The sequence below is a fragment of the Papio anubis genome, chromosome 3 (genome assembly GCF_008728515.1).
Source record: "Papio anubis isolate 15944 chromosome 3, Panubis1.0, whole genome shotgun sequence".
NCBI lineage: Eukaryota > Metazoa > Chordata > Mammalia > Primates > Cercopithecidae > Papio > Papio anubis.
The window spans coordinates 160,146,636-160,171,041 of NC_044978.1; the positions used below are offsets into that span (position 1 = coordinate 160,146,636).

The window sequence follows — 24,406 nt, forward strand, 5'->3', positions numbered from 1 at the left end:
AAATGTGTATTATTAGTGTTTTACCTTCAAGTGCATTTTTCCTATTCTACTGGTTTTTCACACTGTAATTTTTACCAAAAAATAAAATTTTTCCTACTTGTAATGGCTTTGATTACTCTCAAAGTGTTGATGTTCCATCACCTAGCTCTGTCAAATTCTAGCAGCATACTTCTTCAGAAGGAATTTCTATTAGAGGATCTCAAATAGAGTATTTCAAACCTAAGAAATCAAAACTTGGTCTTATCCTCCACTCTCTGTCTTGTTCCTTCTCTTACATTTTTCAAATCTTCATCAATAAAATTACCATTTACCAAATCTTCCAAGTTAGAAACTTCAAATTTATTCTCAATTCCACACTAACTCTTCCATGATTCAATGCCTTTCTGGGAGATGGCACTGGTGGCAGTGAGATTTTTTTTAAAAACCTCCTCGATTTCCACATAAAAACAGACCAAGCAACTAGATAGCAAAGCCAAATCCCTTGGAAAATATTCACAACAAAACTAGATGATAAGCTATCCCCCAGAAATACAAGCAGCTGAGGATAAACCAACTGCCACAAGACCTGTAAGGTATCAACATCTGTACAGGAAGAAGCAGAAGAAACAATTGGCTATCTGATGTAGTGAAAACAAAAGAACCCCAAAGTAGTCAACAAACATACACTTGAACATATGATGAGCCAACTTTAGAGCAGAAGTTAAAACAGGGAGGGGTTTTGCCTAATCCAAATATAGCCAGGTGATATCTGAAGAGACTGGAGCAATCTAGTACCTATAAATTCTTAAAACTGACAAATCAAGGCTCCCTTTCCAAAGTCTGGAAATGTTGATAGAGTAATAAAAAAGGAGAATGATAGGGAACTAACTCATTACCTTAAACAGTGGTAAATAATGAAAAAGGCATTTATGCTGCCTTTCCTATTGGCACTATACCACTGGATATCTACACAGTAAATGAGGGGAAATGACTCTTTGCAAAAGTATTCTAGCTAATAACTAAAACAGATATGATATAATTAGAATATCACAACTTTGCAATCCCCAAAGAATTACTAATTCTAGGCATTGAGCAAAAATAGCTACTAACATTGCAAAAGAGATAATCAGACATTATGTGGTTTTCAATGAAAGAAGACTCTACTGCTATTGTCAGGCCAAAGGGATAACCCCTGAGTATCATGAAGCCTCTGGGTCCACCTGTTAACTTACAAGACGTACAAAGGACAGAGGAACATGTTGAGTTATACCATGAATTTGCAATAAGAAAAATCTCCAGGCTATGGGAAATTCTAAGGTCAAACAGCCTAGTTCTTCAGCTGATAAACTGTAAGGAAAAACAAAGGAAGGAGAGAAAACCTATAGCTTAAAAAAAAAAAAAGACAAAGACATTTTAAAAATAGGCAGGACTAAACTACAGTGTCTAGAGATATATATTTGATTAATAAAATTATCAAGGAATGCAGAAAATATAAAAAATACTCAATGTCACTAATCACTAAAGAAATGCAAATCAAAACTGCAATGAGATACCATTTCACACCAGTCAGAATGGCTACAATTAAAAAGTCAAAAAATAACATGTCAGGAAGGCTGTAGAGAAAAGGGAAGGTTTACACACTGCTAGTGGGAATGTAAATTAGTTCAGTCATTGTGGAAAGCAGTCTGGAGATTTCTCAAAGAACTTAAAACAGAACTACCATTTGACCCAGCAATCCCAATTACTGGTATATATCCAAAGGAATATAAATCATTCTACTATAAAGACACATGCATGCCTATGTTCATTGCAGCACTATTCACAATAGCAAAGAAATGGAATCAACCTAAATGCCCATCAACAGTAGATTGGATAAAGAAAATGTGGTACATATACAACATGGAGTACTACACAGCCATAAAAAACAACGAGATCATGTCTAGCAACATGGATGAAGCTGGAGGCCATTATCCTAAGTGAACTAAGAGCAGGGACAGAAAAACAAAACCCACATGTTCCCACTTATACATGGAAACTGAACATAGAGTGCACGTGGACACAAAGAGGGAACAATAGACAGCAGGGCCTACTTGAGGGTAGAGGGTGGGAGGAGGATGAGGAATGGAACTACCTACTGGGTATTATACATACTATCTGGGTGATGAAATAATCCGTACACCAAACCCCCATGATAAACAATTAATCTATATAACAAACCTGCACATGTGCCCCTTAAACTAAAAGTTAAGAATAAAATATCTAACAGAACAGCTAAAAAAAAAAAAAAGAAATGCAGAAAAGTGATTACCATAAATCTCATGTTATCAGAAATGGAGGGGTTTGTGATTGGGATGGGACAAATGGAGAGGTTTCCAGTGTGGCTGGCAAAGTTTCACTTATAGGGTGGTCATTACAAAGTCCTTCACTCCATAACAATACATTATAGATTTGTATCTATAATATAAATATAAATTTATATACTTATGGGCTAGAAAGGTTCAAAAAAGACAGGATCAAAGGTCCTCCCAATCTATACTTTCTCTCTATTTTAAAGTCCCACATTTAGTCTAAGACAAGCCTTCTTTCTCATTTGAATTACTGCAACAACCTCTAAATTGGGCTTCTTGTCACCTTACTTAAATTGTGACCACTTCCACCTGGCATTCTCAAAACTCCCTTACTCTATTTTTTCTTCTTTCTTAGCATTTGTCACCTTCTATTATACTGCACGATTAATTTATTTTCTATGTTTATTGGTATATCATCTATCTCATTACATTGGAAGTGGTAAGCTCCATTAGGGCAGACATTTCTGCCTTTTTTTTACTGTCTGTATCCCAAGTGTTTTCTGTAAACCTAAGTTGTTTTCACACAGTAGGTGCTCAATAAATGTTTATTGAATGAATGAACCAATTCTCCCTTTCCCAATCTATCTTCCAGCATTTCTTTCTAAAACATAAGTCTGTCCCAGCTGTGGCTCTTCACAGCTTACATAAGAAGTCTACATTTTTTAACATGGCACACTTGGTCCTGCACAATGTAGACCCAACTTATCTCTACAAATTCATCTCCTGCTGTTGCCCCACCAAGTTAACAACAACCTCTTCTCACACCTCCTCCCCACACACACCTTAGCCACAGTAAACTATATTACTGATTTCCCAACTCTCAGTCCTTTAAGGGCTATTCATATTTCCTCAGATGGAAGTGCTCTCTCACTACCTTGGCAAACACCCACTAGCTTCCAAGACATCCTTCGAATATCACCTCCTTTCCTTAGGCCAGGCAGCAAGGATAAAACATTATGTTCCTCTGTTTCAACAATTATCAGATTACAATGTAATTTTCAGCTCACCTATTCATCTTTCTGACTAGACTGTAAGTTCGAAGGCAAGGAATGGGTCTTTATTTTTGCATCCCAAGTATCATCCTGGCATTAATTATTGTTTGACAAAATTATATTAACCAAACCACATTCTACTTTTTACCCAATTTCCTCCCCCGCAAAACAAGGAACTTGATAAAAATTATGTTTAAGTGAAGAGACTGTTTTCCAATATGTTACTCCTAGAAAAGACTTTTAAAAGCAGAAAAACCCTGCTAATTATTCAAATGCACTAAATTGAAAGTAAATAAGCTATCTTATACTAGCCTGTACTTGAAAATGATTCAGAGAGAAAACAATTTAAAGAATTTTTTAAAAACTGGTTGTTTTTTCTAAACACTTTCAGTATTTTAAGGTTGCTAGACCTCCTAGATATACTTTGCACCCAAACTAATTATAAACATCTTGAAGTATTTGAGGATCAAAAGCAGGACAGTGATAACATGGTAAGGCACAGTGGTTCTCAAACATAATTTAGCAACAGAACCTATTTTGCAAATGAAATTGAAAACCTATTAGGAATCCTATATAAAACACATTGAAAATGATATTACCAAACAATAAGAACAATGAGCCTTCTCTTGTTTGCTAATGTTATGATTAACATTTAAAAGGTACAGCTTTATTCTGATATAGCCTCAATATCCAATTTCTATATTTCGTTTTGGTGGTTCAGCATAGAGAAAAGTCCCGATCAAAGACATGTTTGCATTTTTAATAGACTTCCTGGTCATCTCAGCACACTCCCAAATTAAACTGATGTAGGAAATTGAAAGAAGCAGAGTTGGAAATTTTTATTTTGAGATAAATCCTAAAATTTACCACAAATACAAAATCAGACAAAGAGCTTCCAATACTGCTAAAATTACACATAACATGGTTTTACTACTACATGATGGGGTATGACAAGCTCACTTGCCTTACATCTCAGAAGTATACCATCACCAGGGGCCTGTGTTGAACAGAAGCACTTGTGCTTTGCCTGGCCAACCAACCCCAAACACAGTATACTCACTGCATTAAGGTTCATCACTTGAACAACATTCCATAAGCACAAATGTGCAAGCTCAGATATTTTAAAGGACCGGTGTAGAATTATATCTTTATAATCAAGCATGCATTTGTAAGAAGTGTCCCAAACACATGACAAAAGATAAAAGAAACAGGTTCTATTCTGGGATTATCCAGAAACAAGTTAATCTGGAAACACAGTGGTGGATTATGTGCTAAGCACTTGATATTTAGTGCATCTGAAAGTGTTATTTCTTAGTATAATTTTTTAATTAAATATTTTTAAGTGAATATAGCTTTTCAGAATCCTTAGGTATAATAGAACACAGTTTGAAAACCACTTGGGACTAAATGAGAGTGGGATTTGGCATCAAAAGATCTGGAATCACCTCTCAGCCTAATTTACTAGCTTGTTCAAGTCATTTAACCTCTCTGTATGGCTTTTCTTCTTTATTTAATAGGAAAAATAATACCTTAACTAAGTTATTATGAGTCTCAAATAGAAAAATGTTCGGTTATTTTTAGGCTGTAAAGTCCAATATAAATTAAAGTTGCTGTGCTATAAAATATAAGATGTCCCAGATGGCAATGGACTAAATATCTGTAAAACTGTCAGTGAGGTGGGTTAGGGGGGCTGGAAGTAGAGGCTTTTCAAATATCTATGACAAAAGTTAAGTCTTCTTTAAACAAAATGCCTCTCACTCACTTTAAGAGCTAGTAAAGAATATGCTCAAAAATATAATCTAGTGAGAAAGGGTACAGTACATTTGTAGTTATGGTCCCGCATGCATCCTTCATCCATTTAGTTATGCTGATTCTGACATCCTCCACCCTTCTGCACTCCTAGAAACACATGACCAAACCTCTCCCACTCACACACATACACAAATCTAGTTTCTTTCAATTCCTACTAGAATAGTCCTAATCCAAAGTACTGGCCACTAGCAATCTTAAATTTCTAATCTTGGTGAACAAAGGGAACTGGAGAAGCAAAGCAGCTAAAATAGCAGCTAGGCCAAAGAAGCTGCAAAGTAAGCTGAGGCTAACTCTCCATTAAGTACAAATGAGGGCATAGGAAGTTCTACAAAAAGGGTTCCAAGGATCCTTTAATTCCCTCTAAAGAGACCTCATCCTCCCCGCTTTTCACTATGCTATCATGCTAATCCTGAACTTCATCATTCTGTGCCCCATGGAATTGTAGGGTTAGAAGTGATTACAGAATTCTTCTATGTTGACTAACCATTTAATGCTTGATTATCCGCTCCAAATGATTTTCTGGCTTCAAAACTCTAACTTTAAAACTGTACCTTTCTAACTTAGAAACTGTCTACATCCCTACTTTAGTCAATTCCATCTCTGAACTATTCTACTGGAAAATTCTTACTTATTATGAGATTAATTCTCCTTAAGATTTACCATCACTACCCCCTCCCCTCCACCACTCCACCCTGGGGTCACAGAAATAAGCTTAACGTCTCTTCTGTGAGAGAGCTTCCAATTTGAAGATAGCTACTGTGTCTTCCCTGAAGGCTTCTCCTTTTAAGGCCACAATATATTCCTGGGTTCTTCAAGTTCTCTTCATACAACAGAGCCTTCTTACCACCCTGGCCATTCCATTCCTCTCTGAGCAAGGCCATTCCATTCTTCTCCATTGTGGTAGTTTCTTAACTGGCCTCTCTATTTCACTCACTCCACTAGACCACTGATATTCAAACTTTTCAATCTCAGGACCCTCACTCTTAAAAATTACTGATGAGGAGCCAGGTATAGTGGCATACACCTGTGATCCCAGCTACTGGGGAGGCTGAAGCTAGAGGGTCACTGGAACCCAGCTCTTTGAGACCAACCTGGGCAACATAGTGAGACTGCATCTCAAAAACATTATTGAGAACCCAAGAATGCTTTGTTTATGTGGATGACATCTATTGATATTTGCACTGGAAATTAAAACAAAAACAATTAAAATATTTGTTTATTAGAATGGTAGTTCTTCAAAACATTAAACATAGAGTTCATATGATTCAGTAATTATTCCACTTTTGAGTATATATCCAAAGAAATGAAAAGAGATACTCAAACAGATACTTGTATACCAATGTTCATAGTAGCATCTCTTTTTTTGTTTTTTGAGATGGAGTCTCCCTCTGTCACCCAGGCTGGAGTGCAGTGACGTGATGATCTCTGCTCACTGCAAGCTCTGCCTCCAGGGTTCATGCCATTCTCCTGCCTCAGCCTCCCAAGTAGCTGGGACTACAGGTACCCGCCACCACGCCCGGCTAATTTTTTTTTTTTTTTTTTTTTTTTTTTCAGTAGAGACAGGGTTTCACCGTGTTAGCCAGGATGGTCTTGATCTCCCGATCTTGTGATCTGCCCACCTTGGTCTCCCAAAGTGCTGGGATTACAGGCATGAGCCACCACACCAGGCCCATAGTAGCATTATTAACAATAGCCAAAGGTGGAAACAACCCAAATGTCTATAGATGGATAAATGGATAAACAAAAATCATATGTACATATATATTAGTACAATGGAATATTATTCAGCTCTTAAAAAGAAAATTCTGGCCTGGTGTGGTGGCTCACCCCTGTAATCCCAGCACTTTGGGAGGCCAAGGCGGGCAGATCACGAGGTCAAGAGACTGAGACCATCCTGGCTAACACAGTGAAACCCGTCTCTACTAAAAATACAACAAATTAGCCCGGCGTGGTGGCGGGCCCCTGTAGTCCCAGCTACTCAGGAGGCTGAGGCAGGAGAATGGTGTGAACCCTGGAGGCGGAGCTGGCAGTGAGCTGAGATGGCGCCACTGCACTCCAGCCTGGGTGACAGAGCAAGACTCCGTCTCAAAAAAAAAAAGAAAAAAGAAAAAGAAAAGTCTGACACATGTTACAACATGGATGAACTTTCATGATATCAAGCTAAGTAAAATAAATCTGCCAAAAAAAAACCAGATACTGTATGATTCCACTTACATAAGGTACCTAGAGTGGTTAAATTCATAGAGATAGACCACAGAATGGTGGTTACTACAGGTTGAAGAGGGGGAGAATGTAGAGTTATTATTTATGGGTACAGAGTTTCAGTTTGGAATGATGAAAAAGTTTTGGAGATGGATGGTGAGGATGGCTGCACAACAAGGTGTATATACTTAATGACAATGAACTGTATACTTAATGATTAAAATGGTCATTTTTATGTTAGGTATATCTTACCACAAAAAAAATCTGTTCAATTCATTTTAATATAACTATAATAAACTCATTGTATACTAACTTATTTTTATTTAAAGTAATTGTATTTTCAAAAATAAAACAGTGAGAAAACAGGCACTGTTTTACATTTTTGCAAATCTCTTTTGATGTCTGTCTTAAAAGAAGACAGCTAGATTTTTTTATTCTGCCATAGTTTTCAGTCTGTGGTACTGTGTTGTTCTGGTTGTTGTCCATGGAAAAAGGAAGAGTATTTTAATATTCTTTTTCAGATAAATGGGGATATTCTCCTTTGATAGTATACCAAAATTTATAAGCAGTAGTTTCCTAAAGATTAGTTTTGATGTAGAATCTGACCATCAATAAACTTCCCATACTTTATAACATAAAAATACATTGATCAGTCTTGCACTGTGACTTAATTTTTTACATATCATACATAATTTTGTAACATTATACACTGGTCTTTTCAAATATATTGGTTAACTAAGTTATAAAGTGAAAACATATCATTGAATAAAAAGTAATGTTCATTACTATCACCACGAATATGCAACTGGCACATAGGAAATGTTCAATAAATACAATGGAATATTATTCAGCCCTTAAAAGGAAAGAAAATTCCGACACACGCTACAACATGAATGAACTTTGAAGCCATCAAACTAAGTGAAATAAATTTTTAAAAAGACAGATACTGTATGTTTCCATTTGTATGAGGTACCTAGAGTAGTTAAATTCATAAGACAGGCCGTAGAACATGGTTACTACAGGTTGGTGGGAGCGGGGGAGAAGAAGAGTTATTATTTATATATGCCTATATATATAGAGAGAGAGAGAGACATACACAATATATATAAAATACATAAACAAAAAGCTAAAACAGCCGGGCGCGGTGGCTCAAGCCTGTAATCCCAGCACTTTGGGAGGCTGAGACGGGCGGATCACGAGGTCAGGAGATCGAGACCATCCTGGCTAACACGGTGAAACCCCGTCTCTACTTAAAATACAAAAAAATTGGCCGGGCGAGGTGGCGGCGCCTGTAGTCCCAGCTACTCGGGAGGCTGAGGCGGGAGAATGGCATGAACCCGGGAGGCGGAGCTTGCAGTGAGCTGAGATCCGGCCACTGCACTCCAGCCTGGGCGATAGAGCGAGACTCCGTCTCAAAAAAAAAAAAAAAAAAAGCTAAAACAGAAGTGATATTTTAAAAGGATATAATGTCCTTTCTCACATCAATCCCCAAAATATCCTTATCATGAGCTTAATAGTTTATACTTGTCTAATTTCTCTCAAGAGCCCATCCTACCACAGATGAGAAGCTCAATTAAAATATGTTGAATTACTACGTATCTTTATTTCTTTCTAATACTTTTGGTTCTTTCCAAAACTGTAGACCAGACCTGTTTCTGTAATCCTAGTCATCCCAGTGGACACACATTGTAGCCAGGAATAAGATCTAGTTTCAAATGGAAAGTTCTGGCTCTGCAAAAGCTGACCATGCCTTATACTCAATCTGTGCTGTATAATTCCAGCCCTGCTCTGGTTTCTCTCACCTGAGGATGGATCCCTCACTGGTTTTCTTTTGCTGACATCTCCAAGCTGACCCCCTTCTCTTCCAGCACTGGCTGTCTTGTTCCCTATTCATCCATATCTTTATTCTTAGCCTCCTTTCATGGTATACTTTATGCCTGAAAGTCTTCACTTCACATTTAGTAACCAATTTTCTACCTTTCATTTCAACTTGGTCTTACCTAATTCAACCCTACCTGACCTTCTATAAACAACTCAGTTTCCTCTAAAAGCTGAAATAAAACATGAAGAGATGTACTTAAACAAAGTAAACCCACATTTTAGTATTTCTGTTATCCCTTACATACGTATTTTCTATGGAGACAAGAACTTTCTTATTTTATAATCCTGTATACCATTATTTATTTCTTTACTGTTTTAACTTTTCAGGATTAAAGGACAAACAGCAGCTAAAGTAGATATGGGTAAGTATGACAGCACTCCCTGGTTCACACCAAATGTAATCAGGGTTCTTGACTTATGACAACAACCTATTAGTTGCGTTATTCCTTCTCTCTTCAAAGCCTATTTTCTTTCAAGTTCCTTCCTTTTGCAATTCTATTATTTATAATGACAATGTGAGCAACAAAACATATTAAATACTTAATGGAATGAAAATAACATTTGGGGTATTACACAACATCCATTTTAAATACAAATAATGCATAATAACATAAAATAACATGGCTGATCTGGTGCTAATCACCCCATTGTCTAGAAGATGAGTGAGCAAATTCTTTTTATTTATTTATTTATTTTGTTATTTTTGTAGAGACAGTCTTGCTCTGTCGCCCAGGCTGGAGTGCAGTGGCGCAATCTCAGTTCACTGCAACTTCTGCCTTGAACAAATCAAGGGTTCAAGCAATTCTCCTGCCTCAGCCTCCTGAGTAGCTGGGACTACAGACACACGCCGCCACACCCAGCTAATTTCTTCTGTACTTTAGTAGAGACATTGTTTCACTGTGTTGCCCAGGCTGGCCTCCAACTCCTGAGCTCAGGCAACCCACCCACCTCCGCCTCCCAAAGTGCTAGGATTACAGGCACGATCCACCACACCTGGCCAGCAAATTCAGTTTTAAGATGCAGGTTGAATTCATAAAGTACCTCAGAAAACAAAAAACATAGCCCTTTTCTAGAGAACACAAAATTCCACACTCTCTTTAACAAATTTCAACATATAAAGGGATACATTAAAATGCAGTCAACGTTTAAGAGAAGAGCTAATGGTGTGGGGTGGGGAAATCTAAAAATCACTTATATTTGGCTTTGAAATATTCTGTGTGATTTTATATTTCCAACTAAGTTGGGCCAACACTGCTCTAGCACTTTCTGGATATACCCAAACAGATAAAACGAGGGCAGTACAGAAGATGCTGGTGGCATGAAAATGTCCTCTTGATTAAATTTTAAAAGGCTTGTAACAAACCACCAGTTGTTTAAAAATATATTATTAAAGCTGATTGTAAAGTTGCCTTTAAAGAGTTATTTCTATTAAATGTCAGTGCTAATGGATATAAACTAAGGCAAAGTTGGTATCACAGATTCTCTTACAAGTCCAAGATTACGTTATTTTAAAAGATCTATAAATACATTCTTTTAAAGTATGAATCTATAATATTATAGATCTGTCTAATAAATCTACATTGATTTTACAAATAGGCATATACATATAAAATATAGATCTTATTTTATCTTAAGAACCAGCCAAATACCTTTTTGAGTTTCTTGTGTAATCATCTCCTGACTCCTGCTTTATCCTTCTTTCTATTCTTGCCCAACTTTCTATTTTGTCTATTTTCTAACTTTCTAATTTTCTATTTTTTCTATTTTTTCTTTCTATTCTTTCTATCCTTGCCCAACTTTCTATTACTCCAAGGATTAACCTCCTGATGTTATATGTACAGATCCATAATCCTTTTTTGAAATCCTGAAGCCTGAAAAGCTTTGCAAACCAAGTCTTTTCAAAACTGAATTAGTGGCAAAATCTGTCCTGACTTGAACTCACGTGGTACAAAATTGGCAGAAGAATACTTAGGGCTGGGCGCAGTGGCTCACGCTTGTAATCCCAGCACTTCGGGAGGCCGAGGTGGGCGGATCATGAGGTCAGGAGGTCGAGACTATCCTGGCTAACATGGTGAAACCCCGTCTCTACTGAAAATACAAAAAATTAGCCAGGCGTGGTGGCGGGTGCCTGTAGTCCCAGCTGCTCGGGGAGGCTGAGGCAGGAGAAAGGCATGAACCCGGGAGGTGGAGCTTGCAGTGAGCCGAGATGGCGCCACTGCACTCCTGCCTGGGCAACAAAGCAAGACTCTGTCTCAAAAAAAAAGAAGAATATTTAGTCATTTATCATACATAGTGTAAAAATTCATGCATTTTGCTGCAGAAACGTTAGTGTATACAATTAAAAGGTACTGCCAGATCCTGATAGGGATATTAAATAACAAAATATGCATGAATTACCTTTCTATAATTTAAAAAATAATATGAATTCCTTAATATCTGGTCCTTAGACTTTGCACAAGGGAATGTATGGACTGTATATACTTATTTGTAATACTATCATCTCTCCATGAGGGCAAAAAAGATTAAAATATGATTAAGAATGATTAATATCAACTAAATATTAATGCTACAATACAATAAATAGCAATGTCTTATGAAATGTAAAGTATATACAGATTTAAAATGTATGGCAAAATAACACACAAAGAAAGGGGTGAGTACATTGTTCTAAGTTCTAGCATTATATTACAGGAAAATAGTAAAAGTAATAATTTATGTAAAACTATAATTAATCAGGAATAAGTGCTGTAACTCTAGTGTAGATACCAAAAGAACAGTACAGCAAGTTAACGAAGAGGAAAATGTAATAAAGGATTTGAATAATCCAAAAGAATGCAGAAATGAGAGAAAACAATATGAAGTAGATCAAATAAGAAACAAATATTAATGTGAGTTATAAAACCATATAGATCAGTAAATTCATTAAATGTAAATAGACTAAATAATAAAATTAAAAGACTATTAAAAAAATACAAAGGCCAGGCACAGTGGCAAACGCCTGCAATCCCAGCACTTCGGGAGGCTGAGGCAGGAGGATCACCTGAGGTTAGGAGTTCCACACTGCCTGGCCAACATGGTGAAACCCCATCTCTACTAAAAAAAAAAAAAGACTCTAGCTGTCAGTCTGGATTTTTAAGAAAACTATATGACGTCTTTACAAGATATACATTAAATACAGTCACAAAGAAGGTGAAAATAAAAGGATAGAAAAAGTCATACCATGCAACTGCTAACCAAAAGAAACCTGATGTAGCCATAGTAACACCATACAAAACAGACTTTAAGGCAAGAGCCTCACCAGAGATAAAGAAAGATACTTCATAACAATTCAGAGGTTAAACCAACAGGAAAATATCATAAAATCAATCCACATATAACCACTAAAAATAGCCTTTAAATACATAAGCAAAAATCTGAAAGAATTAAAAGGAGAAACAGACTAATACACAATCATAGTGGGAGATTTTAACATATTTATTTTAGTAGCTGATGGAACAAACAAAAAAATTCAATAAGATTATAGAAGAGCTGAACAGCATAATTTCCAACTTGGCCTCAGTGACATATATAGGTAATCTAACCCAACAATGGCAATATAAACATTCTTTATGAGGTCACATGGAACATTCAGCAAAACTGACTATATTCTGGGCTATAAAGCAAGACTTAGCAAATCAAGCAAATTAGCAAAGCAAGCTTCAGCCTAGAAATCAATAACAAAAATATTTTTTAAAGTATCTCAATTGCTTGGAAATTAAGCAATATACTTCAAAACAGCCCTTGAGTTAAATATTAGAAAAATTTTAGAAGATATTAGAAAACATTTTAAACAAAAGAATAATAAAAATATGACTCATTAGGACTGTGGAATGCCATCAATGCAGTGCTCAGAAGAAAAATTATAACCTTGCATGCATGTTTTATAAAAGAGGAAAGACTTCATGTATGGCACAAGCTTCCAATTTAAGAAACTAGAAAAAAAACAGCAAATCAATCTCAAAAAAAAAAAAAAAAAAAACAGGAGGAAATTAATAATAAAGAACTGATCTGAAATTAAGAGAAAATTAGTAAACCCAAAAACTGGTTCATTGATGAGACTAATAAAATTAATAAACCTCTAGCAAAATTGTTCAAACACACACACACACACACACACACACTAGTTACCATTATCAGAAATGGTAACAGATTTTTTTCAGATATTAAAAAGAAATAGAGGTTTATTATAAACAACTTTAGGCCAATAATTTATACAACTTAAATAAAAACAAATTCCTTGAAAAATGCAACCTATCAGAACAAACAACAGAAGCATAGAAAATCCAAATACTTCTGTATCTATCAAAATGAAATCTGTATGAGCCGGGCATGGTGGCTCATGCCTGTAATCCCAGCACTATGGGAGGCCAAGGCAGATGGGTCATATGAGGCCAGGAGTTTGAGGCCAGCCTGGCCAACATGGCAAAACCCCATATCTACTAAAAATACAAAAATTAGCCAGGTGTGGTAGCACGCGCCTGTAATCCCAGCTACTCAGGAGGCTGAGGCAGGAGAATCGCTTGAACCCAGGAGAGGGAGATTGCAGTGAACTGAGATCATGCCACTGCACTCCAGCTTGGGCAGCAAAGTGAGATTCTCTCTCAAAAAAATTTTGAAAAATTAAAAATAAATAAATCTGTATTAAAAATCTTGCTAATACAATACTGAAGTACAACAAAGTTGGAGAATTGACACCACCAACTTCAAGACTTACAAAGGTATGCAATCAAGCCAGTGTGGTATTGGTGAAAAAACAGACACACAGATCAATAGAACAGAATAGAGACCTAAAAATAGGTCCATATAAACATCACCAACTCATTTTTGACAAAGGAATAAAGGCAATTCAAGGATGAAAGACAGTCTTTTCAGGAAATAGTACTGGAACATCCACATGCAAAGGAGAAGGGAGGAAGAGAAAGAGATGGTGGGTGGTGGGAGTGGGGGACAAGAAATGGAATCTAGAAACAGACTTAGACCTTTCACAAAAATTAACTCCAAATGAAGCATAGACCTAAATGTAATACATAGAAATATAAGATGTCTAGAAGATAACATAGGAAAAAATCTAGATGACCTTAGGGTTTAGCTATTAATTTCTAGACACAATACCAAATGCACAATCCATAAAAGAAAACAATTGATCAACTGGACTTTATTAACATTTAAAATTTCTGCTCTTAAAAAGATATTGAAGAAAATAAAAAGACTAGCCACAGATTGGAAGAAAATATTTGCAAACAATTATACCCAAACATACAAAAAATTCTTAAAACTCAATAAGAAAACAACCCAATTAAAAAATGGGCAAAAGATCTGAATAGACACCTAACCAAAGAAGACACACAGACGGCAAATAAACATAAAAGGATACTTAACATCATATGTCATTAGGGAATTGCAAATTAAAATAATAAGATATCACAACAAACATTAAGATGGCTAAAATCCAAAACAGTGATAGCACCAAGTGCTGGGGAGGATGTGGAGCAACCAGCACTCTCATTTCTTGCTGATGGGAATGCAAAATGGCACAGCCTCATTGGAAGACAGGTTGTCAGTTTCTGATGGTTAACCACTCTCTTACCACACAATCTATCAACTTCACTCTTTGGTATTTACCTAACATAGCTGAAAATTTATGTCCATACAAAAACCTACATATGAAGGTTTATACCAGGTTTTCTTTGTTGTTGTTGTTCTGTTTTGTTTTGTTTGAGACAGAGTCTCGTTCTTTTGCCAGGCTGGAGTGCAGTTGTAGCAGGATTTTTTAGGGAATCAGAGAGCCCGAGAGGTTGAGGAGGATATTTATTATTTAGGTGCACCAGCCCAGTCGGATTAACATCCAAAGGACTGAGCCCTGAACAAAGAGTTAAGTTACCTTTTAAGCATTTCATGGGGTGGGAGAAGATCTGTGCAGGTGGAAGCATATAACAGAAGCAAGAAACAAAGACAGTTATTCAATTAATTGAGACATGCACTACATCATTTCTTACTTTTCAAGGAAAAACATATTTTACGGCTTGAGTTTATCTGTCTAGTGACCTTGCAGCTGCACAGCTAGAGAAACAGGGTCTTTACAATGCCCAAGAAAGGGAGAGATAAGGCTCACTAGTCACAGAAAAACGGGCAGTTAATTTTTAAAGGACTCCAGCTCTTTGTCTTTCTCGGGTGGAATTGGGTTTTCTTACATATAACTGAGTTTCTGCTTACACATTCTTTAATTTCTTTTAATTCCTGTTCCACAGTGGCGCGATCTCAGCTCACTATAGCAGTTTTATTCATAAGTGCTAAAATTTGTATGCAACCAAGATGTCTATCAATAGGTGAATGCATAAACAAACTGTGGTACATCCATACAATAAAATATTACTAAACAGAAAAAAAAATCAGCTATCAAGCCACAAAAAGACAGAGAGGAGCACTAAATGAACATTGCTAAGTGAAAGACGCCAGCAAAATAACTACATACCATAGAATTCCAACTATATGACATTCTTAAAAGCAAAACTATAGAGACAGTAAAAAGTGGTTGCCAGAGTCTCAGGGGGAGGGAAGTAATGACCAGGTAAGCCACAGGGGATTTTTAGAACAGTGAAACTATTCTGTATGATACTGGAATTGTGAATACATAAATACAGGACATCATGTATCTGTCAAAACCCATAGTAACCATGTACAGTGGTGAACACCTGGAATTCCAGCTACTTAGGAGACTGAGTCAGAAGGATCCCTTGAGCTCAGGAGCTTGAGACCAGCCTAGTGAGACAAACATAGCAAGACACCATCTCACAAAAAAAAAAAAAAAAAAAACACAGACCTGCAAGACAAAGAGTGAACCGTGAACCTTAATGTAAACCATGAACTTTAGTTAATAATAATGTATCAATATTAGTTCAACTGAAACAAATGTATCACACTAATGCAAGATTTGTTAATAATAGATGAGAACTGTGCAAAGGAGAGGGATAAATGGAAACTGTACTTTCTGCTCAATTTTTCTGTAAAGTCTATTAATTTAAAAATATTCTCAAATAGAAAACTCCAGACATAGGCTTCGTTGAAGAATTCTTCCAAACATTTAAAAAATAACAAATCTCATAACACTCTTATGGCAAGTAGAAATTTTAAAAGGGAGGCAACATTTCCCTACTCATTTTATGAGGCCAGCATAACCTTGACATAAAACTTGACAAAGATGGTTACAAGAAAGGAAAATTACATACCAATCGTTTTCATGACAGTATATCATTCTTTATACACTATTTCTTGGAGTTCTGTTAGCTCCACTGTAGAAAGCTACTACAAAAGAGTGTCACCCCCAGCCTAATAATAAGAAAAACAGTACAATATTCAAAAATCATATATTTTGAACCCATCAGGAAACTGAAGCTATAAGACAACCAAGTGAATTAAATTCCAAGGAGTAACAAGCTCCTTCAAGGACAAATGAGATTCCAAACTACTTCACCTTTGGTAGAGCACAGAAAGAAAAGGAAGCTACTATACAAGAGAGTAAGAAGAAATGAACTAAAATGTTAACTATTATAGACAAGATGTGGGCTAGTGTGTCAGTTTGGAATAACTGGGAACCCAAAATGCAAGGGGAATTCACACATATTTGCATACTCTTTTCCATGGGTCTATGCCAGATACCCACACAAAAGATTGAGAGCAGAAAGCTACAAAGAGCACTCTTCTGTGGCACAGCTGTGCAAAAAGAGATAGGCTGCCACTGCAGGACAAGCATAAAACTGTGCTACCTTGGCCAAACTCTCCTCTCATTTGAAGCAAAGGACGAAAAACACGGGAGAAGGTTCAGAAACCCTCCCATTCTGAAGACAAGGCAGTAATTCATTGCTTTTGGGGGTGGGATAGATACAAAAACCCTCACCCTCATAGGAAAATAAGAAAACTCTTGGGCCTAGGATCCTACAACAATACAAAGCAGAGGTTAACTAGCACTAGGGCAGAGCAGGTATGTATAGGTCTTTCACTCAATACTTACCACAGATACAAGGCAGAACTGGGCTGCCAAAGGGATAAGGGGATGGAGCATGCCAAAGCTGGGAAAGCTCCATACCCAAGGATAAAGCACATGGACTGAGTCAGAAGAACAGATGACTCCTGCACCTGCTGTGAGCCCAGGACTGAATAACAAACAACAGACTTCTGCTGGGGACAAGAGCACAGAGAGAGATCTCCCCCTGAGGAACAGGCAAGGAGAGACTGAAGAAAGTCAAGGATGTAGTAGAAACAATGAGAAAAACTCTGTAGTACCCTAAGATCTATGCCAAGCACAAAGTAACAGCAGTCTGCTACTGAGTTTTCTTGTTGTTGCTGTTGTTGTTGTTTGTTTTTTTGAGATGGAGTCTCGCTCTGTCCCCTAGGCTGGAGGGCAGTGGAACGATCTCAGCTCACTGCAACCTCCACCTCTCCAGTTCAAGCAATTCTTCTGCCTCAGCTTCCCAAGTAGCTGGGATTACTGGCATGCACCACCACCCCTGGCTAATTTTTGTATTTCTAGTAGAGACAGGGTTTCATCATGTTGGCCAGGTTGGTCTCAAACTCCTGACCTTAAGTGATTTGCCCACCTCAGCCTCCTAACTACCACTAGTTTTAAAGGAATCTGAAGCCTGTGATATAGTGAAGGTAATGACAAGAATAACAAAACCCAAACCCAGCTTGAGCCTTGTCTATATTGACTGAAGCCCCTACACTCAGTAAGGATATAGAATACTGAAACAAAATTGTCTACTAGACCTAATTGAAAATTATGGAACAGAAACAGCAGAATAAGCATGCTTTTCAAGTACATACGAAACAAATAAGATAAAACATATTCTGGATCATAAAAGTAAGTAAGTTTAAAAGAGCTAAAATCATATATACTTTATTCTTGACCATAAGAGAATTAAACTAGAAATCAATCAAAGAAAGATACTGGTAAAGAACGCATTTATAAAAAACCCATGGGTTATTAGAACCCATAAAATCACAAGAGAATTTTTTAAAATTTTTAATTGGGTGAAAATGGCACTAAACTATATCCTAATTTATAGACACAGATAAACCAGTACACAGAAAGAAATTTACAGCATTAATTAGAAGAGAATAAAGATCTCAAATCAAAAATCTAAATTTCATCTAAATAGCTTAAAACATGCAAATTAAATGAAAAGCAAGCAGACAAAAATAATAAAGGAAAAAAATCAGAGCAACTGAAAACAGAAAAACCAAGAGCTTCTTCTTTGAAAGTATTAATATAATTGATAAACCTCTATCCAGATTAATTAGGGAAAAAAAGAACACATGGCCAGGCACCCCGTGGCTCACGCCTGTAATCTCAGCACTTTGGGAGGCCGAGGCGGGCAGATCAAGGAGGTCAGGAGATCGAGACCATCCTGGCTAACATGGTGAAACCCCGTCTCTACTAAAAATACAAAAAATTAGCTGGGCATGGTGGCAGATGCCTATAGTCCCACCTACTCAGGAGGCTCAGGCAGGAGAATGGTGTGAACCCAGGAGGTGGAGCTTGCAGTGAGCCAATCTCACACCACTGCACTCCACCCTGGGCGACAGAGCGAGATTCCATCTCAAAAAAAAAAAAAAAAAAGAACACACATTACAATATAAGGAATGAAAGAGGGGTTATCACTACAAATCCTACAGACACTAAAAGGACTATAAGGGGATCACATAGACAATTTTATACCAGTAAATTTGTTAAAATAGATTAAGTGCAGCAACTTCTTGAAACATAAGAACTACAAAAGCTTACAGAAGAAGAAATAGATAACCTGAATGGCCTGCATATATTTTTAATTGAATTTTTTTAATTAAAAATGTGTCCATAAAGAAAACTCTAGGCACCAGTGACTTTGCTGGGAACTCTACCACATATTTAAGGAGAAAATAATATTAATTCTACATAAATTCTTCCAGAAAATAAGGAACACTTCCCAACTCATTTTATAAGATCATCATTACCTGGTATCGAAAGCAGACAAGCAGACAAAGTGTAAAAAAAAAAAAAAAAAAAAAAACTACAAAGAAATATCTTTTTCTTTTTTTTTTTTTTTTTTTTTGAGATAAGTTCTGGCTCTATCACCCAGGCTGGAGTGCAGTGGTGCAATCTGCTCACTGCAACCTCTGCCACCCAGGTTCAGGCCATCCTCCCAACTCAACCTCTCAATAGCTGGGACTACAGGTGTGCATTGCCACACCGGCTAATTTTTGTATTTTTTTTAGAGATAGGGTTTTGCCATGTTGCCCAGGCTGGTCTCAAACTCATGAGCTCAAGCATCTGCCCACCTTGGCCTCCCAAAGTGCTGGGATTACAGGCATGAGCCACCGTGCCCAGCCACAAACCAGTATCTTTCATAAATACAGTTACAAAATTTCAGCAAAATGTTAGCAAATTGAGTCAAGAAATATATAAAAAGGATAATGCATCATAACCAAGTGGAATTTATCTCAGGAATACAAAATTGGTGCAACATTCAAAACCAATCAGTATTACTCATCCTATCAACATAAGCAGGAAAAATAGTATGGACATATCGACAGATATAAAAAAAGTATTTAACAAAGTTCAACATCCAACATCCATTCATGATAAAACCCTCAGAAAACTAGGGATAGAATAGAGCTTCCTCAACCTGAAAAAAAAAAAAAAAAGCATCTGCAAAACATTGCACTGGAGGCATTATCCAGTACAATAAGTCAAGAAAAAGAAATAAAAGACACACAGATTGGAAAGGAAAAAGTAAAACTGTCTTTAGTTCATTATGATACATGTACCTGGAAAATCTTAAGTAATCTAAGAAAAGGTACTATAACCAATACATAAGTTTAGCAAGTTCTCAGGATACATGGTAAATAGATCAATATCAATTGCATTTCTGTATGTTAATAATAAACAATTAAAACTTAAGTTGCCATTTATAATAGCAGCAAAAACCATGAAATACTTAAGGGAAAAATCTTAACAAAGAGTGTGCAATATTTCTGTGCTGAAACTACAAAACACTGACAAGAGAAAATAAAAACAATATTAATAAATGAAAAGACAAACCATGTCCATGGGCCAGGAAATTTAATATTGCTAAAATCTCGATTCTCCCCAAATTGATCTACAGATTCAACATAATCCCAATCCAATTTTCAACAATTTTTGTAGTAATTTGTAAGCAGATTCTAAAATTTATATAGCAAAGCAAAGGACCTAGAATAGCCAAAATAATTTTGGGAAAAAAAGGAACAAATTTGGAGGACTTTGATCTCAAAGCTTACTATAAAGTTACAAAAAGCAAGATAGTGTGGTATTGTATGATGAACAAATAGATCAATGGAACAAAATAGAGAGCCAGAAATTGTGTGTGTGTCTGTGTGTGTGTGTGTGTGTGTGTGTGTGTAATTGATTTTCGACAAAGGTGCCAAGGAAATTAGCAGACCTGTCCCTTTTGGATAACAACCACTTAACTCTTCAGTCTTCATTCCTCCTCTGTACCCCACAAGCACTGCTCTAATCCCTCCAAATTGATCGCCACCCCTTTAGCCTCTGGGTGCAGGACAAGGGCTGTAGGCAATGTTCTCCTCTACCTCCGGTCCTGTTCCTGCCCTGCTCCTTCACAACTTTAAACAATAATCTTCCCAGAAAGATCTCCCTGATAGCCTTGATCCCTCCCTCCCAAGCAATTCATTAATTGGTCCTCTAGTTTCAGTTGATTTGCCCTCATTGATTGAGGTACTACTCCTCGCTGTGCAATTCTGACTCCAGCACTTTCTACCTGTGTATGCTTAGGATAGGTTTTTCAACAAATCAGTAATGGAAATACTGGATATCCATATGCAAAAAAAAAAAAAAAAAAAAAGGCTTACCTTGCACCATATACAATAACTAACTCAAAATGAATCACAGACCTAAATGTAGAAGCTAAAACTATAAAACTTCTAGAACAAACAAACATAGTAGAAACTTTTTTAAGACCTTGAGTTAGGCAAACACTTAGGTAGGGAACAAAAAACACAAATCATAAAACAATTGATAAAAATTTATGTCACCAAAATTAAGCGTTTTTCCCTTTCAAAGACCCAGTTAAGAAAATGAAAAGATAATCCACAGACTGGGCAGGGCGCGGTGGCTCATGTCTGTAATCCCAGCACTTTGGGAGCCAGAGTCAGGCAGATCACTTAAGATCAGGAGTTCGAGACCAGCCTGGCCAACATGGTGAAACCCCGTCTCTACTGAAAATACAAAAAATTAGCTGGGCGTGGTGGTGGATGCCTGTAACCCCAGCTATTCAGGAGGCAGAGGTGGGAGGATCACTTGAACCTGGGAGGCAGAGGTTGCAGTGAGCCAAGAAATACCACTCCAGCCTGGGTGACTCCATCTCCAAAAAATAAATAAATAACGACAGACTGGGAGGAAATATTTGCAAGATGCATATCTAATAAAGACTTACATCATAAAGAAAGAATCCTTACAACTCAACAATAAGAAGACAAACAATATGATTTTTTTTTTAATGGGCAGAAGATTTGAACAGAGTACCTCACCAAAAAATACATAAGCACATGAGAAAATGCTTAACATAATTAGTCATTAGGGAAATGCAATAAAAGCTACAATAAGATATTATTACACTTCTGCTAGAGAAGTATAATTAATTAATAAAAATAAATAAAAGACTGGCAACATCAAGTGCTATCAAGGACGCAAAACATCTGGAACTCTCAGAACTGCTAGTGGGAATGGAAAATGATACAGCCACTTTGGAAAAGTGTGACCGTTTCTCATAGAATTAAACATTACACTTACCATACAACTCAGCAATTCCAACCCTAGGTATTTATCCAAGAAAAAAAGAAACAAATATCCAAGCAAAATCGTATACTAGAATGTATATATCAGCTTCACTTATAATCTCTAAAAACAGAACGCAATCCAAATGCCCTTCACACAATAATGGATAAACAAACCATTGTACATTCACTGAAATATTACTCAGCAATAAAAAGGAACAGAACTACTGAAATACCAACAAAATGGATGAATCTCAAAAGCATTGTGTTAAATGCCAGAAAGCAGGCACAAAATGTACAAACTGTATGATTTCATTCATGTGAGTCACAAAAAAGGTAAAGATCTCGATCAATCTGTGCATCCTCAGTGCCTAGCATGTTATAAAATATCCAAAAAAATGCTAGGTAGTGGACGGATAGACGAGGAATCATTGCAGGGAGGGTAAAGTGCAAGAAAGTGATATATTGACCACAAAGCAGAAAGGTACCTGGGGACCCAAGTCCCCCCACAGGACGGAAAAAAGTGAGGGAAGGCGTGGTCCAAGCTACCTTCAGTGAGTCCAGCAGCTTAAAAAAAATAGACCCTGTAAATGACTACAAGAATAGATAAATGAGTTGGTAAACCAAGCGCTTCTCTGGTCTGAAAAAAGGTGTGATGCGTGCGCCCCACCCTCCTTTATAAATCTATTAACCATGCCTGGGGCTGAGGCAGCAGAGCTTGCACTAGACAGGGAGGTGGGGGTTTTTTTGTTTGTTTTGTTTTGTTTTTGTTTTTTTGTCTGTTTGTTTTTTGAGCACCAGAGCGGAGCTGGAGAGGTCAGAGGCGAGCTCTGGCTTGGGTGAGGAGGGTGAAGAAGAGACATCGCTGCGGCCCCGCCCGTCTCCATCCCTTCCCACTCGGCCTCACTTACCCAGGCCTGCCGTTCCAGCTGTGAGTACAAATTGGAGCCCTTGAGCTTTTGGACTATCTGGGCAATAATGAGAGAGAGGTCCGACTCCTCCTGCAACATTTCCCCTGCCCTAGCCCGCCAAGCCGCGGGGACAGGCCGCCGGCGCGGAGCGAACGGGCTACCGGGTCCCACTCAGGGCCAGTGACACTTCTCCGGGACCTTATTACACTGGGACTCCTCCAGCGGGCGTTACCAGGCAACTGACGAGCCGTGTGTCCGTCCCTCTCTGGTCCCCTCAGCGCCTGAAGGCCCCAGCATCTGCGTTCCGCCTGCGGAAAAAGACCGGGGCGGGGAGGACGCTATTCACACCATTGTTCCTGCCTTGTCTATGTTGTCTATGTTGAAAGGCAGGAAAGCTCATTCCTTCGGAGCCACAGCGCCTCTGATGCACAAGGGGGACACGGAGAATTGTGCATTTTACTATATAAAGGATCATTTTCTTCCACCTCTCAATTTCTGCACAAACAGGACTGTGGCACGCAATGATACTGCGAATTACAACCAAGAATTGTTAGGCTCTGACACGAGCTGCGTGAACGTGTTACAGTTTCCGCCTCTGTAAAATAACACCCAGTTTGCAGGATGTTGTGATTAGCTGAGGTAAAAATCCTGAAGGTGCCTAGCACTGTACATAGCACTCCATTTTACTTCATTTTCTCTCGTTTCTATTCTCTAGAGTCTTACACCAGGAATAAGTAGACAATCTAGTCTCATCTAACAGCTACAAATTAACCAACAGGCATTCTTGGTAGGTTTTCTGCAGAGCATTAGGAATTCAAGGATGAATAAGACATTGTCCCAGTCTTCAAGGAATTTACCATCTAGATTCATCCTCTTCCATATATTCATTCATTCAAGCATTTTTCATAATTCATTCAGCTTTCAACTTATAGAACGTTTACATAAAAGGGACTGTGTGGGCACAAAGGTTTAATAAAATATGGTTCTTGCCTTCAAGGAAATGCACAAAAGATTTTTAGCAGAACTAAAAGTAACTGATTTAAATTATTGAATGACATCCCCAAAGGCCAACTGCACCTCCCCTCCCCCCAAAAAAGGCCTAGTGAATAATACACACATTAGAATAACCTCACAAAAATAATCAAAATTAAGTTCAAATGTGTATATGCATATTGTAAGCAAAGCAAAAGTAGGATTTTAAGAAAACAGACTGAGATTGCTGCAAAAGCTACTCTAGACTAACTAGAAACAAAAGAGATCTCGTTCAATCAAATGCAGGTTCTAATTCAATAGGTCTCCGGTGAGAACCGGTAAACTGCATTTCTGACAAGTCCCATCAGATTGTGATACCGATGGTCCAAAGACTGCATTCTGAATAGCAAAGGACTAAAGCAGGAAATAATACGAATTCAAAGGGACTGGACCCGAGCCTCTA

General features: G+C 37.4%; 1 protein-coding gene across 3 annotated transcripts in view; it reads right to left on the reverse strand.

Moving 5' to 3' along the window:
* Positions 1–23,787, reverse strand: part of TBC1D19 (TBC1 domain family member 19) — a 157,976-nt gene extending 134,189 nt beyond the window's left edge. Inside the window, exon 1 of one of the 3 annotated variants that reach the window (XR_001902400.3) lies at positions 22,972–23,787. Coding sequence is in view for 2 of the 3 variants with exons in the window: in XM_017958626.3 (XP_017814115.1) it covers positions 22,972–23,070 (99 nt within the window). In the remaining variant the exon portion in view is untranslated. The remainder of the gene's footprint in view (positions 1–22,971) is intronic. The other 2 variants (XM_017958626.3, XM_003898560.4) reach the window with 2 other exon arrangements.
* Between the last annotated feature and the right edge of the window lie 619 nt (positions 23,788–24,406).